We start from the raw sequence: 16,573 nt of genomic DNA, 5'->3' as shown, positions 1-16,573 counted from the left end.
TCCAGCAAGGTTATCATTCAAAATAGGAGACAGAGTTTCAAAACAAAAGTAATTCATGATCACGAAATCAGTCCTACAAGACATATTAAAGGGGACTCTTTGGAAAGGAAAGGCCATAATATAAGACAACTTGGAAACACAAAAGCAGTAAAACTAAGCATAAAAATCAGTCAAGAAATTCATAAAGAATGTAAAGTATGACACCATTATACCCAAAATGTCGGGGAGGGGAGGGCAAGAACCAAAGAACGGGTTCAAACTTAATGGTCAACTTAACATAGACTGCGAGGTGCAAAAGACATGGTATATGTAAACTTAATGGTAACACAAAAAATAAAGAGAAAGGAATCCAGGGGTACCTGGGTGCCTCAGTTGGTTGAATGTCTGCCTTCACCTCAGTTCATGATCTCACAGTTCATGAGTTTGAGCCTGCACTGGGCTCACTGCTATCAGCAAAGAGCCTGCTTCAGATCCTCTGTTCCCCTCTCTCTTCCCCTCCCCAGCTTGCGCTCTCTCTCAAAAATAAACCTTTAAAAAAGAGAGAAAGGAGTCCAACTACATCACTAAAGAAAGCCAGCAAACCATGAGAGAAGGAAAGAGGAGAAGACTGGAACAGAGAAGAACTACAAAACAACCATAAAACAAGTAACAAAAAAGCAAGTACATACCTACCAATAATTACTTTGAATGTAAATGGAGTAAATGTTCCAATCTAAAGACATAAAGTGATGATGGAATGGATAAAAAAGCAAGATCCATCTTGATGCCGCCTATATGCAAATGGAAGTGAAAAGAAAGCTGAGGTAGCAATACTTACGTAGGACAAAAAACACTAAAACAAAGACAAAGAAGGACACTATATAATCATAAAAGGGACAATCCAACAAAAAGATATACCAACTGGGGGCACCTTTGAGCCTCATGTTGGGTGTAGAGATTACTTACATAAACTTTTTTAAAAAAAGATATAACAATTGTAAATTGGGGAGTAGCCAAATACATAAAGCAGCTAATAAAAGACATAAAGGAATTGACAGTAATACAGTAATAGTAGGGGACTTAAACACCCCACTTACATCAATGGATAGATCATCCAAACAAAATCAACAAGGAAACAGTGACTCTGTATGAGACAATGGACCAGATCGATCTAACAGATATATTGAGAACTGTCTATCCTAAAACAGAAGACACATTCTATCCTAAAACAGAACACACATTCAAGTGCACATGAACATTCTCTAGAAGAGATCACATATTAGGCCACAAAACAAGTCTCAACAAATTCAAAAGATCAAAATATTACCATGCATCTTCTCCTACCGCAACACTATGAAACTATAAATCAACCATAAGAAAAAAATCTGGAAAAAACACAAATACATAGAGGTTAAATAACATGCTACTAAACAATGAATGCATCAACCAAGAAATCAAAGAGAAAAAAAATTACATAGATACAAAGGAAAATGAAAACACAAGGGTCCAAAATCTTTAGGACACAGCAAACGCTGTTCTAAGAAGTTTATAGCAATATAGGCTTATCTCAAGTAGCAAGAAAAATCTCAAATGAACAATCAATCTAACCTTACACCTAAAGGAGCTAGAAAAGAAAGAACAAATAAAACCCCAAACCAGGAGAAAGAAAGAAATAATAAAGATTGGAGGAGAAATAAAATAGAAACTAAGAAGATAGAACAGATTACTGAAACCAGGAGCTGGTACTTTGAAAAGATCAACAAAATTGGTAAACCTTTAGTCAGATTCATCAACAAAAAAAGACAGAGGACTCAAAAGCAGAAATTAAATTGGAGAAATAACCAACACCACAAAAATACAAAGGATTATAAGAGAATATTATGAAAAAATTATATGCCAACAAATTGGACAACCTAGAAGATTTGGATAAATTATTAGAAACATATAACCTCCCAATGCTGAATCAAGAAGAAACAGAAAACTTGAAAACTTGAAAAGACTTAACACCAGCAATGAAATTTAATCAGTAATTTAAAAAGATCCCAAGAAACAAAAGTCCAGGACTACATGGTTTCACAGGTGAATTCTACCAAACATTTTGAAGGTTAGGTTAATACCTATTCTTCTCAAACTATTCTAAAAAGAGAAAGAAACTCCCAGGTTCATTCTATGAGGCCAGCATTACCCTGATTCCAAAACTAGATAGACACTGAAAGCAAAAATAAAAAGACTACATGCCAATATCTCTGATGAACACAGATGCAAAAAGTCTCAACAAAATATTACCAAACCAAATCATACATTAAAAAAATCACTGGGGCGCCTGGGTGGCTCAGTGGGTTAAGTGTCCGACTTCGGCTCAGGTCATGATCTCACGGTTTGTGAGTTTGAGCCCCGCATCTGGCTCTGTGCTGACAGCTCAGAGCCTGGAGCCTGCTTCGGATTCTGTGTCTCCCTCTCTCTCTCTGCCCCTCCCCTGTTCATGCTCTGTCTCTCTCTGTCTCAAAAATAAAACATTAAAAAAAAAAATTAAAAAACCATTTACCATGATCAAGTGGGATTTATTCATGGAATACAAGGGTGGTTCAATATTCACAAGTCAATCAACATGACATTATTACATCAAGAGGATATTTTATTTATTTTTGAAGGAGAGACAGAGTGTGAGCAGGGGAGGGGCAGAGAGAAAGACACACACACAGAATCCAAAGCAGGATCCAGGCTCTGAGCTGTCAGCACAGAGCCTGACACGGGGCTTGAACTCATGAGCTATGAGATCATGACCTGAGCCAAAGTTGGACACCCAACAGACTGAGCCACCCAGACGCCCCCACATGATCATTTCAACAGATGAAGAAAAAGCATCTGACAAAGTACAGCATTCATTCATGATAAAAACCCTCAACAAAATAAAGGAAACATACCTCAACATAATAAAGATCATATCTGAAAAACCCACAGCGTATATCATACTCAATGGTGAAAAACTGAGAGTGTTTCCCCTAATGTCAGGAATAAGACAAGGATGTCCACTCTCACCACCTTCATTCAACATAGTACTAGAAGTCATAGCCACAGCAATCAAAGAAGAGAAAGAAATAAAGGGCATCCAAATTGGCAAGGAAGAAGTAAAACTTCAACTATCTGGAGAGGACATGAATATTATACATAGAAAGCCCTAAAGACTCCACCAAAAAACTTCCAGAACTGCTAAATGAATTCAGTAAGGTTGCAGTATACAAAATTAATATACAGAAATCCACTGTATTTCTATACACTAATAATGAGGTACAAAGAGAAATTAAGGAAACACTCCCATTTACAATTGCACAAAATAATAAACTACCTAGGAATAAACTTCACACAAGGGAGGTGAAAGACCAGTAGTCCAAAATGTATTAAACACTGATGAAAGAAATTGAAGACAACACAAACAAATGGAGAGATATTCCATGCACATGGATTGGAAGAACAAATAACGTTAAAATGTCCATGCTATCCATAGCAATTTACAGAGTTAATGCAATCCCTATCAAAATCCTAACACCATTTTTCACAGAAGTAGAATAGTCTTAGAATTTGTATGGAACCACAAAAGATCCGAAATAGCCAAAGCAATATTGGAAAAGAATAAAACTGAAGGTGGCACAATCTCTGATATCAAAATATACACAGAGCTGTAGTTAACAAAACAGTATGGCACTGGCACAAAACAGACACACAGATCAATGGAAGAGGATAGAAAGCCCATAAACAAACGCACAATTATATATGACCCATTAATCTTTGACAAAAGAGGCAAGACTATGCAATGAGAAAAAGATGGTCTCTTCAACACATGGTGTTGGGTAACTAGACAGTTACATGCAGAGGAATACAAGTGGACCACTTTCTTACACCATACAAAAAAATAAAAAATAAAAAACCAAAATGGATTAAAGGACTAAATGTGGGAGGTGCCTGGGTGGCTTGGTCGGTTAAGCATCCGACTTCGGCTCAGGTCATGATCTCACGGTCTGTGAGTTCGAGCCCCGCATCGGGCTCTGTGCTGACAACTCAGAGCCTGGAGCCTGTTTCAGATTCTGTGTCTCCCTCTCTCTCTGCCCCTCCCCTGTTCATGCTCTGTCTCTCTCTGTCTCAAAAATAAATAAACGTTAAAAAAAATAAATAAATAAAGGACTAAATGTGAGATGTGAAGCAAACTCCTAGAACAGAGCACACACAGTAGTATCTCTGACATTGACCATTGCAGCGTTTTTCTAGATATGTCTCCTGTGGCAAGGGAAACAAAAGCAAAAATAAACTATCAGGACTACATCAAAATAAAAAGCTTCTGCACAGGGAAGGCAGCAACAACAGAACTAAAAAAAAAACAGCCTACTGAATAGGAGAGATACCTGCTAATGACATATCTGATAAAGGGCTAATGCCCAAAATATACCAAGAATTTATACAATACCAAAGAAAACCAATCCAAATTAAAATAGGAAGACGTGAACAGATGTATCTCCAAAGAAGACACAGATGGCCGACAGACACATGAAAAAATGCTCAACATCACAGACCATCAGGGAAATGCAAATCAAAACTACCATGAGAAGGGCACCTGGGCGGCTCAGTCAGTTGAGTGCCCAATTCTTGATTTTGGCTCAGGTCATGATCCCAGGGTCATGGGACTGAACCTCGCACACAGCATGAAGCCTGCTTAAGATCTTCACTCTCCCCCTCTGCCCTCTCTCCCTCTGCAAAATTAAATATAATTAAGTAAATAACTACAATGAGAGATCACCTCACACCTCTCAGAATGACTACAATCAAAAACACAAGAAACAATAAACATCGGCAAGGATGTGGAGGAAAAGGAACCCCTGTACACTGCTGGTGGGAAATCAAACTATTGTAGCCAAAGTGTTGTGGAAAACAGTGTGGAGGTTCCTCAAAACGTTAAAAATAGAACTACTCTATGATCCAGTATTTACACTACTGGGTACTTATCCAAAGAATATGAAAACACTAATTTGAAAAGATAAGTGCATCTCTATTTAATGCAGCATTATTTACAGTAGCAAAATTATGGAAAAGAGTACAACTGTCCATTGGTAGATGAATGGATAAAGCAGATATGGGGTGTGTGTGTGTATGTATGTATATATATATATATATATATATATGTATATATATATATATGGTAAAATGCTAAGTGAGGTCAGAGAAAGACAAATACTGTATGATTTCATTCATATGTGGAATTTAAGACACAAAACTAACAAAGACAAAAGAAAAATTTTAAAAAAAAGAAGACTCTTAACTATAGAGAACTGATGGTTAGCAGAAGGGAGGTTGGTTGGGGAAATGCATGAAGTAAGTAAAAGGGATTAAGGGTCCATTTATCATGATGAGCACAGAGTAATGTACAGAATTGTTAAATCACTATATTATTCACCTGAAACTAACATAACACTATGTTAACTATACTGTAATTTAAAGCTAAAAAAAACTTCATATAACTTACTTTCAATACCAACTTATTATTTGCTTAATAATACAACTTGCTTCCTTGTTTTTGCACTGCATGGTGTTGGGGGAGCACCATGGAAAATGGTGTCTACGCAGGGAGCTCATGGAAAATGAGGAAGCTTTATTTTTTTTTTTAATATTCACTTATTTTTGAGACAGAGCAAGACAAAGAGCTAGGAGAGGGGCAGAGAGAGAATCTCTAGCGGACTCTGTGTGCTGTGTCTAGCGGACAGCACAGAGCCCGATGTGGGACTTATCTCACAAACCTTGAGATTATGAGCTGAGCTGAAATCAAGAGTCAGATGCTTAACCAACTGAGCCACCCAGGCACCCCATACAATGAGGAAGCTTTAAACATGAGTAGTCTCCCTCTGGCTCCTCCACTTAGGGGAAATGTGGCCTGAGAAGGGCTAACTACAATGAAAAGTAGGCAGTTGGCCTCCCCTGATATACAAATATATATCCTTAAACACGAATTTAAATTTAGAAATAGGTAATAAATTCACTACAGCAAAGCTAAAAGTTAAACTTATAAAAACGTAAATAGCTATGGGATTGAATCCTAACTGCAGGGTATCTTTCTAATCCACAGCTGTGGGCTGACAGCACATGCGAAAGGCGTTCAACTGCTGTCCCAAAGCTTCTTGTCTCTTGAGGAAACCCACAGTAGGCACACACTAGTAGAGTGAACACCAGTGCAGAATGCACACATGTGGAAATGATCAGAGATCACACTGCATGCAGGGGTTTGAGTGATGAGCCAGAGACAGTTGGTGTCCTCATGAAACTTAAGAGTTCTGTGAAAAAAGCAGGCCATGCCTTAAAAGTGTAATGGTGGGCGAGACAGCCACTCTCTCCTCCCATCTTCAATCTTCATTTTAACTGGGATAAAATCCAGGTTAAATGACAGCAGTACCATTGTGCATGGTTTTCCAACTTCCAGAACAAAGTATAGGCTGTCTCAGTTATAATAAATGTTTTAGTTCTGAAATTTCACTTTTTAAGACTGCCAAAGCACACTTTGCAGTTGCTATTAGATAAACAATTTTAACCTAATTCTAGGGCTTTTATTTAAAAGCTTGGAAAATTTTCCACACATACAAAAGTAGAGAATCCAACTATACTCACTTCCTAGCCTCAAAAGTTTTCCATTCATGACTAATCTTGTTCTGTCTCTACCCTACCAATGCCCTCCTTCCATTACCTTAAAGTGAATCCTATTAATCACATCTTAAAACAATCACAATGGATACACCTTAAAACAGACAATCCACATCCAGGGTTCACACTTTCCTGCTCATCCAACTTTCTATTTCTAGCCTCCTGTTTGAAAGGCTAGACCCCCATTTTTGTCAGTACAGTGATACCAGGGAAGTCCTTTGTACAGACACCTACAAATTACACAAATGTGAAGACCTAAGGCTGCAAAGATCCTCAGTGACTAGCTGTTCATACCATCCTCAAGAGACTATAATAAAGAGAGGAACTGATGAATGAAGTTATACTGGAGTCACACAGTTCCCCTGATGACCAGTGCTCATGGTACTATTATTCAGGGCTACTCTTGTGAAATTCACGTTATGGGTTCTTCAGGTTTCCACAACTCCTAACCCCTAGTGCCTCAGAATGTGACCTTATTTGTGACTAGGGTCTCTGCAAAAGTCAGTAGTTAAAATGAAGTGAGCTCAGAACCAACAGAACTGATGTCTATAAAAGAAGTCTGGACAAATACACACACATGGAGAACACCAGGTGAAGATGAAAGTGGAGATCAGAGCAAAGCTTCTACATGCCAGTCCAAATATTGCTAGGAAAGCACCAGAAGCTAGAGAGGCATGGAGGTCTTCCTCACAGCCCTTACAAAAAACCAACCCTGCCAACAACTGGTCTCAAGGCTTCGAGCTTCCACAACTGTGAGACAATAAATTTCTGTTGTTTAAGCCACTCCGTTTGTGGCTCTTTGTTATAGCAGCCATAGTAAACTAATACAGTATTTTTCAATATCATTAAGTCTATTCAATTTTAATATAGCTATGTTATCTAGAAGTGTGAAACCTATAAAACTAGGACAAGAAAAAGAACCTCTTCTAAGGCTACGATAGGCCATAAAATATGAATAGCTCATGTGTTTCTGGAGGGACAGTGTTCACTTTATGTATGTTGATTATGCTAATCTTAGGAACTTCAAAGCAAAAACAAAACAAAAACAGTGCCAGAGTTGCTTTTATAGTTTTATTTCAGATTAAAGTGCATTTCTTTAAAAATGTTTCAATATCCAGTTTCAATTGGCAAGTGATAACAGCTCTCAATAGATCATGAAAAGTTTTATGGTGGGTAAGACAGAGATTCTCCCTCCTTGAATCCAATCATAATGAACCTGAAAATAAACTTTTAATATTGGTCTACCTGCTTCAAACACTGTATAAAGCATTACACAAATAATACTGACTACATCCTTATTTCCCAAATACTAGTGCAGTTAATTGAGTGATGAACAGGTACTTCTGTGGAATTTCAACTTAAGTCATTTGACTTATCAAATATAAATATTTTCAAAGTAAAACTAAGTTCTCTTCGAGTTTATCAAGTGGTGGGAACAAAAATTACCATAGGCTAATAAATGACTGATTTGGCTTCTCTCAGTCTAAGTGCATTTAGTCAAGTCTATCCACAGGAGGTAGTGTTAAGATAGATCGAAAGCATTAATTCCTCACCAACACAGAAAGCAAACTCCCTAAACTCCCAATTTATTTCACAGGAATGACAGAACCACTGAATGTCAGATGCCTTTCCCTCACATCAACGCCCCTCAACATCCATGGCAAACACAGAACTGTAATTTGAGTTTAAATAGGAGGAAAAAAGTATACATAAAAAGTACCAGTACCTCCTAGTATATATGTATTTGAGCAATATTGTTAAGATGTAAGTGGAATCAGGAGAACACATTTTTGTAAAATCTAAGTAACAACAATAAATTAAGGATTTAAGGAAGCAAGATCCCCGTTTTGCCATTTAGAAGCAAATGACCAAATGGACTTACATGCCATGTATGAACAAACATACCCTTTGTACCAGGGAACAGTAAACTTTATGCAAAAGGGCCAAATATGTGAACATTAGGTGTTAATAGGCCATATAGTCTGTCACATTACTCCAATCTACTGTTGCAGCAGGAAGGCAGCCAAAGACAGTATGTAGATAAACATGGCTGTCCCAATAAAACCTTATTACTGGCACTGAAATTTTAATTTCATCTTTCATGTGTCACAAAATATTACTTTTTTCTTTTCCAACCTTTTAGAAAATGTACAAACTATTCCTACCTCTCAGGAAGTATAAAAAACAGGTGGCAGGCTATAGTTTTTTGACCTGTTCATAAAAACTTACTAGGTTAGGACTGACATCTTTCAGGTTCTATACTCAAATTCTTTGTTAATTTCATTCTTCTTTTAGAAAATTCCCATTCTACAAAAATAAAAATTTCTTTAGACATCTAATTACTCAATTATCAAAACAGCTATTACACAATATTCCATTTTCCATTCCATGACTTTATTTTGAAAGTGAACTTCCTAGTTATACCCAATTTATTCATTTAAGGAATGATTCTGCCTATTGTTGGAAGTCGTTTTATTTACTGTTTTGGGGGGGCAGAATATTAGATAACGTATATATATATTTTAAGATTTTATGTTTAAGTTATCTGTACACCCAACATAGGGCTCGAACCCACAACCCTGAGCTTAGGAGTTGCATGCTCTACCAGTGACCGAGCCAGATGAGTAACCCATAAATAATGTAGATCTCAAACAATTATTCAGGGTATTTATTAGTACCAGTTCTGGTACTATGTGTATAGGATATAGGATAACTACTAGCTATTTTCAAAGTATATAGGACTGTTCCTATACTAAAAGGCTATATACTTCTCTTATTCCATGTGATATCAATTTAAAATACTGCCTTCAATCTTATACTCTCAGGTAAAGGGAGATATTATCTTTTCTTCTAATGGTATACTTCAAGAAATTAAGCATTTACAGCTTGGCACTTTATGTTTGGTTTTAAATATTCTTTGGTATTTAAAGAAAAAAATGGTTAAGATCATGTTATAAAATTTAACATTCTATTAAAGAACTGAGTGAATACTCAATTCTACTCTTAAATATCTAAGGATCTTCAAATCCTCATGACTCAGATTTTAATACATACTTTCAAAAAGCAATATACAGGGGCACCTGGGTGGCTCAGTTAAGTGTCTGACTTTGGCTTAGGTCACAATCTCAGAGTTCATGAGTTCGAGCCCCACATCGGGCTCTGTGCTGACAGAGCCTGGAGCCTACTTTGGATTCTGTGTGTGTCTCTCTCTCTCTGCCCTTCCCTGCTTGTGCTCTCTCTCTCTCTCAAAAATAAATGAACATTTAAGAAAAAAAAAAAAAAAAAAAGCAATATATAAAGGCTGGCATATAACAGACATTATCATCAACTGGACCATCGCAAACCGAAGCCCAGATTTATTTTACAGATTAAACAAAAAAAAAAAAAAAAAAAAAAAAAAAAAAAAAAAATCAACAAATTTTGATAAATCAATTAAAAAACCCCATTACCTAACTTCTGGCTACATTTTCTTAAGTGCTCTGAAGGAGTGCAATCCACACAAAAAGCATTTAAAATATGTTAGGGAAACACAACATAACAATGCCCAGAGAAACTCATTTTTTGGGTAAAATTATTTGTTTTTCAAGCACCATTTTAAGATGACACAAACTGTCAACAATGTAATGGCAAAGTAACCAGAAGTCTTTAGTAAAATGACAACTCACATCTTTTAGGACTTATTTTGGTACTGCTAACTTTACTGCCAAGTTAATCTTAATTAGGGGTAGCCTGTTTTCAATGTTTATTAGTAAAATATGAAGCCCCATAACTTAGAAGGCAAGATTTAGAGACTAAATACATTCCTAATATTTGAAATTTTACTTTTATATTAGAAAAATGAGAAAATAATCCACATACACTAATGAAAAAGGTTCAAATCGTCTAATCTGCTTAGTAAGGTTCTTTACAATATGAAATATAGAACTGCCTACTTAAAAACATAAATCTCTCCAATACCGTAAATCTTCCATATTTAAAAAAGGCTCCAAATGAGGCAAAATTCTACCTTTAACTCTTGAAAAAACTTTGAACTTTAATTTGAAGGCTTCAAGACCAGTCTGTACCCCCAAACATAAATCTGAAAAAAAATTATTTTAAAAAATACTAACCTTTATCTGTTGTAGCAACAATTCCTGGGATTTAAACCTGCTTGAGTTATTATCACCTAATTCGCAGCCTGTAGCATCTTAGGCCTACCCACAGACATGAGCATTTGTATGGATCATGTGGAAATTTTTGGCCATGAACTATCAGGCCTCAAGCCCAGAACTGCTGAATCATAATCTGCATTTTCATACATACAGGCCAAATTTGAGAAGCACTGTTAAAAGTCAAAACTTTAATGTTTGTATACAATGTACATAACCTTTCTGATGGCTTAGGAATAAAACAGACATGGGTTGTGCTATTGAGCAAACAGCTCTCTCCCCTCCACCAAAATCGTAATATTGTCAATAGCTGCTATTTTATGACCTCCTAGCCCAGCTGCAAAGTATCTCCCTGAAAATCAATAACAAAGAATGTAAGACGGAAACTAGGCCCTTCTTTACTGGGTTGTAAAGTCAAGTTGGAAAGAATGGCATTAAGGGAAAATGTGACCCCTTTAACTCACATTTTCTGTTAAATTCCAAGAAAGGTTTTCTAAACGGCACTTATTTTTAATTATTTTAATTAAAAAATTTTTTAATTTTTTAGAAAAATGCTAATTGTAAATTTTACACACACACACATACACCCCTCTCCCATTTTTCCCCTAATTTTGTTTCTTGCCCTGCCACTTTTATTTTAGGCAAAACATAATCCAAATTGCTTGACATTTTTATGGTTCTTAAAAATATAACAGAATCCCTGACTACTTTCAAGGTGTAAAACCCGATTCATCTTAGACAATATGGAATTAGAACAAAAGCTCCATATCATTCAACAATGGCTTTCAAACTTGTTCAAATGTCACAGCATTTTGAGAATGGGTTCACTGCAATGCTGAAAATTTAAATCCACTATACAAAGTCCATTTGGAACATAAATTGTACTATGCTTCTGCAAGCAACCAGATTCTTTTCATAAATGCATAAAATAAGAAATCACATTTAGATTCTCTTACTAATAATTGCCATTTGTTTTATTAACCCTTAGAAAATAGCTGGAAAACTGATGTTATTTTAATAGTGAAACAACACACTGAAACTGATCAAGGAGTGTTAATACTTTTTGCTATTCAGGAATCATTCAGGGGAAAATGTGCAGAAATATTTAAGGCAAGAACAATAAAATTAAGATGCCTCAAATATACACTTACAACTATATCAGGAATGAAGATTTAGCAAACTGGTTTCTGCCTTCAAATAACATTTTAAAATACATCCTTGTGCAACTATAACATTTGAAAATTAATAGCTGTGCTTGTATCAAATTCAGTGATTTAAGTAAATGATAATCATTTTAGTCACATTTTCTGCTATACTGTTCATGTTCCCTAGAACTCATTTCACCAACCAGTTAACACAAACATTAAGACACAGTAAGAAATAAGCCAATTTTAACTCTCCAAACAAACACATACACACACACCTTCTTACATCTGTTAACTAAAAAAACTTACATGCCTCTTTACTATAAAAAAGAATCTGGGAAAAGAGAGACGATATAAACTACTATTTTATAATTACGAAATTGACACCAACTTTGCTGGCTGACTGGTGGTCCCCTTCTGAGTATTATAAGAATTAACTAGACACAAGGATTAAACTTGCTGTAACTTGCTGAATAATGGGTGCCTTTTCAATCTGGTTAAGTTCTGAATAAAGGATGAAACTGAGGTCACTCACTCATTCTATTCAGAGAGCAAATGAGATATTCTCACTGTGAAGAGACGAAACAAATGTGGGAAGTCAGGCACTAATACTAGATGGTAAAATTTACAAACGTTTTAATTATATACACCCTATTCTTTTAAACTAGGCAAAACATACATATTTCAAAAGAACAATTTCAAATTTCTTCCAAGTTTGCTTTAGGTGTAGGTGAAAAGAGCAGATAAAGTCTAGATTTCTTATAGTCCAAGTTGTAACAAAAATAGTCATACTAACTCTCCATTAAAAAGAAATGTGATGAAGCACGTTTTCTAGTGGTGGACACCCTCCTTCCAAAAAAAAAAAAAAAATATATAGGTATGAATAGCAAAGTTCTTATGTAACACTTTCTCATCTCTATAACTCATTCTGGTTACTTTAGAAAATAAACTCATGTTTTTACTAAGACTACTAAGTACAAAACTATTTGTATTTGTAGATACAGAATCCTACAATCATCTGCAGCAACCCCACAAATCACTTCTAACTGTCCATACTGATCTCTCAGCATTTAATATATACAAAATAGGTTTCTATTAAAGGTATTCACAAGTAGCTGCAGAAAAATTCATGCCATTAACAAAGGCTGAAATTTATAAATTAAAAACATTTAAATCTATACATAATGTACAAATAGTCATGCATTTTAAAATGAATGGGGTAGGTCTCAAACGACTAAATTTTCACCAATGCTGTTGCACAAATATTTGCTAATGCAAATGAATGGAATTTTAGTAAATTCGGCTTTAATATATTAACCCCAAAAGTTGCAACTTTTGGTATTTTTTTTGAAATGTGTCCAAAATTGACATCTGCGAAAAAACATTTCAGTTCTTCTGCATCTCCTTTGAGGTGTTCTACAAAGAACAAATTTCTTAAACCTCAGGCACAACAAATATAAATTAAAAAAAAAAAAAAAGTATAAACAGTTTTACCAGTTCAGCAAAAATTCAAATAGAAATGTTCAATTTTACTTAAAATAACGTATTTTACATGAACATTTCATCAGAATATCCAGGAGTTTAAGACGTGTAAAATAAAATGCTTTTGTTTCTAGTTTTTGCTTTTCAGGTTTCAGCAAGGTATTTAAATTTTTCAAAAAGCTATGCATAGCAGCCAAGAAAATGTTGTATGAACAAAAATTTTACATATGAACTCACAAACTGAACTTACGTAATAAGTCACAGCCCTTCAGGGTTTGAAATATCAACTTTGCAAACAGACTGAAACTGTGCTGTATTTCAGAACTTATTTTATGAATCAAAAAAAATCCAGTGATGTTAAAAAAAACAAAAAACCTTCAATTTTCTCTTAAGATACTAAATGGAATTTTCATGCGCTGGTGACCTCCAGCGTGACTGCAAATTTTTTATTATTGAGTTTGCCATGCTACCAAGTTTCTCATGCATTTCAAACAGCTGGCTTCCTGAATAATTATGGAGATCTTCTGAATCCAGTTGAACAGCAAGTGCACTAATCTGTGCCATAAGATTTTTAGGTAATGAAGTTTCTAAAGCAACAGGATCAATTAAATCTAAAAAGAAAAAGAAAAAAAGCACAATTTATCCGAGATAAAAATTAATTTGTATATATCTCTTTTTACGTTAATACAAAGTTTAAGTACCTAGGATTTAAGTTGGGAGTGCAGGCTGTATCCCTGCTCCTCAAAAGGAAAAGGCCAACAGAAATATCTACCATAGTTTGTTCTGTGCCATTAAAGAAATGGTCAGGCAATTTCATTTTTATTAACAGCATAACTGAAACACAATTTTTAGTTTATATCCCTATTTAAGACCTTGATGGAATAGCAGTTAACAATTAGATAAAAACAACTAGGCATACTTGAAGTCAAATCAGTTACTTTCTCATGCACTTGGCCACTAGCACAACAACAACACAAAAACTGGTCAAATTAACAGAGCATGGTCAAATTAAAACTAGAACCATAACAATATTTCTTCAAGTTAGCTGGTCCTATAAATAAAATTGTCCCACTTTGTTAAAATATACCTGAGGCAAGTCTTTCTTCATCAGAAGGGAGAGATTTAGTTTGTATTCCATTTATTGTTTTTTCAGAAATATCAAAAACTGGTATCTCTTCTAGTCCACGAGACTTTACCTTGATTATACATTCAGGCCAGTAAAAAAAAAAAAAAAACACAAAATCAACAAATTGGAAAGTTGTTTTTAAAACGACTAAAAAACATTAAAGCTGGAAAAAAATCTGTATGTTTCCCAGCCTATCACAGGACTATTAACTTAGCTAATAATACTAAGAAACTATGTTCTACTAACGACACAAAAAACAGGATTACAAAGTGTTTTCTCAAAGAGCTGATTAAGAATTCATATTTTCTAATGGACTTAAGAGAAATCCATGACAGCCAAGAAAATTACATTATATTTCCCAAGTTTAGAAGCATGGGAAAAGAAAACCCAAGGAAGAGATTTCTAAACTTTAAATAACATACAGAATTTATATGAATATTTTATATTTTCATACACTAGAATATTATTTAGCCATAAAGAAGAATGAAATACTGATACATGTGAACTTTGAAAACATTATGCTCAAGGAAGCCAGTCACAAAAGACCACAGGTTTCATGAACCCAGTTTTGTGAAATGCCCACAACAGGCAAGTCTATAGAGAAAAAAAATCGGGGGGGGGGGGGGGGTGAGAATGAGGAGTGATTGCTAAGGGCTATACAGAATTTCATTCTGGGGAGGTAATACATGCTCTAAAATTAGATCATGGTGACAACTGTGTAACTCTGTGAATATACTAAAAATCAATTGTGTGCTCTGGATGGGCCTTACAGTATATCAATGTATTTCAATAAAACCGCTTTTAAAAAATGTTAATTTTCAGAGACAAATCTCAGGGCCCACAGACCACTGAGTGTACTTCAGACACTGAGCTCCTGATCTTTGAGACTGAAAATTACTAATATAGTCTTTGTTTGTTTTTTTTAACAGGTTTTAAAGATCACAAATAATCTTTAAATCAAAGACTTTCAAGAAAATAGAAGTCTTCAGTAGTAAGGTGCAGTCTCAGAAATTCTAACATAAACACTGGTTCTTCAATCTTAACATCTTCCCCCCCCCCCCCCATTTATTCACAATTTTGCATAATCTCAATGGACACATAAAGGGTCTCTGAATGGGTTTCAGTTCAATCTAAATCCTTCTGAAATAATATACAGAATCTTCTGTATATATTTTTACGGGTGGGCGGGGGGGGTGGAGAATCTTCAAAAATGTCTATAAGCCAAAATATGTGCAAAAAGTTGATAAGAGCAAGAAAAATTAGTCCCAGTTGTCTTGGATATCAAGACCAAAGTACTGTTGACTACAAATTTGCAAGATTTTTATTATAATGTTTAGATTTGAACGACCAGGTTTTAGGAATAGCAGCCACAAAACCACAATCATGAATTTGGTGGAAACGAATGAGACAAGGGGGTAGGAGAACTGAAGAAGAAAGAGATGCCTTACACAAAGATAGTATACAAACTCAAGAAGCCAACTTTGTCTATAAAATTATAAAGTGACCTTCTAAGTTACTCTTACCTGGGGGTGGGGGGGGGGGAGGGTGGAGGGGAGGTGGCATAAAATGAGTTTTTAAGCAACAGTACAAACTTCTGTAATTGTATTGCTAAATCATTTATCTATACATGATTTATTAACATTGAAGTTTACCTGTTGCTCATGATAAACTCTGAGAGCCTTTTTTACATTGGACACTTTTGGAGAACGGATAGGAAGAGTTTTTATTTCAGATGCTGTAAGAGTACTCAAATCACCAATTGTTTTTATATTCTTAGCTCTAATGAGCTGTCCCAGTCCTCTTGCCCTAAAGAGGTAAGAGAAAAAGGAGAAATGTCATCATATAGTTTTATAGCTATTTTTTAATGTTTACTTATCTTTTAAAGTTTACTTATTTATTTTGAAAGAGCACGAGTGGGGGAAGGGGAAGAGACAGAGGGAGAGAGAATCCCAAGCAGGCTCTGCATTGTTAGTGCAGAGCCCAATGCAAAGCTTGACCTCATGAACCATGAGATC

The 16,573-nt window shown here is 35.3% G+C and overlaps 1 protein-coding gene across 5 annotated transcripts in view; it reads right to left on the bottom strand.

Annotated features, from left to right (window-relative positions):
• Positions 1-10,051: 10,051 nt before the first annotated feature.
• The window catches only part of RIF1 (replication timing regulatory factor 1), a 71,083-nt gene continuing 64,561 nt past the window's right edge, over positions 10,052-16,573 (bottom strand). For 4 of the 5 annotated variants that reach the window (XM_027055806.2, XM_027055809.2, XM_015073468.3 and 1 more), the window contains 3 exons: positions 16,211-16,364; positions 14,520-14,628; positions 10,052-14,043 (listed from right to left, as the gene is read on the bottom strand). In XM_027055806.2, coding sequence (XP_026911607.1) covers positions 13,829-14,043; positions 14,520-14,628; positions 16,211-16,364 — 478 coding nt within the window. In that variant the 3' untranslated portion in view covers positions 10,052-13,828. The remainder of the gene's footprint in view (positions 14,044-14,519; positions 14,629-16,210; positions 16,365-16,573) is intronic. The other variant, XR_003418874.2, reaches the window with a different exon arrangement.

The sequence above is a fragment of the Acinonyx jubatus genome, chromosome C1 (assembly GCF_027475565.1).
Source record: "Acinonyx jubatus isolate Ajub_Pintada_27869175 chromosome C1, VMU_Ajub_asm_v1.0, whole genome shotgun sequence".
NCBI lineage: Eukaryota > Metazoa > Chordata > Mammalia > Carnivora > Felidae > Acinonyx > Acinonyx jubatus.
Note: the sequence above shows the minus strand (reverse complement) of the source record. Positions and strands in the feature narration are given on the sequence as shown.